The sequence below is a fragment of the Corvus brachyrhynchos genome, unplaced genomic scaffold (genome assembly GCF_000691975.1).
Source record: "Corvus brachyrhynchos isolate BGI_N302 unplaced genomic scaffold, ASM69197v1 scaffold166, whole genome shotgun sequence".
NCBI lineage: Eukaryota > Metazoa > Chordata > Aves > Passeriformes > Corvidae > Corvus > Corvus brachyrhynchos.
In genome coordinates, this window is record NW_008239671.1 from 286,207 (window position 1) to 287,535 (window position 1,329).

At 66.9% G+C, this 1,329-nt stretch overlaps 2 protein-coding genes across 2 annotated transcripts in view; both read right to left on the reverse strand.

Moving 5' to 3' along the window:
- Nucleotides 1–6: 6 nt before the first annotated feature.
- PCGF1 (polycomb group ring finger 1) overlaps nucleotides 7–1,329 on the reverse strand; it is a 2,214-nt gene continuing 891 nt past the window's right edge. Inside the window, exons 4-8 of the mRNA XM_017742432.1 lie at nucleotides 1,080–1,188; nucleotides 930–963; nucleotides 705–791; nucleotides 550–630; nucleotides 7–91 (exon numbers count right to left, since the gene is read on the reverse strand). Coding sequence (XP_017597921.1) covers nucleotides 44–91; nucleotides 550–630; nucleotides 705–791; nucleotides 930–963; nucleotides 1,080–1,188 — 359 coding nt within the window. The 3' untranslated portion in view covers nucleotides 7–43. The remainder of the gene's footprint in view (nucleotides 92–549; nucleotides 631–704; nucleotides 792–929; nucleotides 964–1,079; nucleotides 1,189–1,329) is intronic.
- DQX1 (DEAQ-box RNA dependent ATPase 1) overlaps nucleotides 1,256–1,329 on the reverse strand; it is a 25,727-nt gene continuing 25,653 nt past the window's right edge. Inside the window, 1 exon segment of the mRNA XM_017742388.1 lies at nucleotides 1,256–1,274. The gene's annotated coding sequence lies outside the window, so the exon portion shown is untranslated.

A 1,329-nucleotide genomic window follows, 5' to 3' on the forward strand; every position in this document is an offset into this window, starting at 1 on the left:
GGGAGCAGGGCTGCATTGGGGGGGCAGCGCCCACCCCCCACCCCTACCTCCTCTTGTCCTTGATGCTGTAGTGCAGCACGAGGGGTGCGGGCTGCGGGGCAAGGCAGGGGTCAGAGCTGGGGGATTCCAGCCCAGGATGCCCCTTGGGGCAGAGACCCCAAATCCCAGTCCAGGTACCCCCCAAGACAGGGACCCCCCATTCCAGCCCCTGACCCCTCAGGCCCAGGACTCCCTCCCAGCCCAAGATCCCCTTGGAGCAGAGACCCTGAACCCCAGCCCAGAAGTGCCCTGGGACAGGGACCCCCAACCCCAGCTCGGGGACCCTCCTGGGGCTGCACCCTGAACTTGGCCAACCCTTTTGGGGACCCCCCATTGCCTGACCCACACAGGGGCTGGGGATCTCCCCAGATCACCACTGTGGCCACCAACATTAAAGATCCTCCATCCCCCAACCCCATACTGCCCTGAACCACACCCGGAAGGTCACCCCATCACCTCCCCGGTTGGGTGAACCCCAAAATCAGAGGTTCTCGTCCCCCCGATGCCCACCTTGCCAAACCAGCGTGAGAGCCAGAGCTGCTTCATTGTCATGTGGTCGGGGAGGGGCTCGTTGTCAAACAGGATCTGCACCTGCATGGGGAGGCTGCATCAGGGGGGCCAGGACACCGCTGGGGGCTGGGAACCCCCCCTGGACCCCCACTCACGTGCTGCAGGGGCAGCCCCAGCCGGTGGCACAGGACCCTCCGCAGGTGTCGGATCTGCGCCCGCACCGAGCACCTCACGTACTTCTGCTGCAAGGGGCAGAGTGAGTTGGGGGACTGTGGGGGCCTTTGAAGACCCCACACCCCTCCCAGGACCCCACACACCCCCACCACGGCCAGGGTGAGAGCTGGGGGCCAGGGGTGGGAGCTGCAGGGACCCCCACTCACCTGTAGCACAGCCTTGCTCTTGTCCTTGCTGGAGCTGTGGTGGGAAGAGAAAGGGACACGTGTCCTGGGTCTCAGGGGTGGTGGCCACGCCCAGTGTCCCCCGTGTCCCCTCCACACCCCACTGAGGGGCTGCAGCCCCCCTGGACTCACCTCAGCTTCTCCAGGCAGAGTGAGACGTGCTCGTCGTAGCGGAAATAGTGGGCGCGCGAGTGATCGAAAGTGCTGTAGGGGAGCCCCATGGGGTCACCCCCGACCGTGTCGGGGGACACAGGCGGCACCATCAGCCCCCTGCACCCCCGGCAACCCCAGCACCACGGCTGGCTGCCCCCCGTGCCCCCCTGTCCCACCGTCACCGCTGGGCTGAGTCAACCGGGCGAGGCCACGGGCCTGGGACAGATCC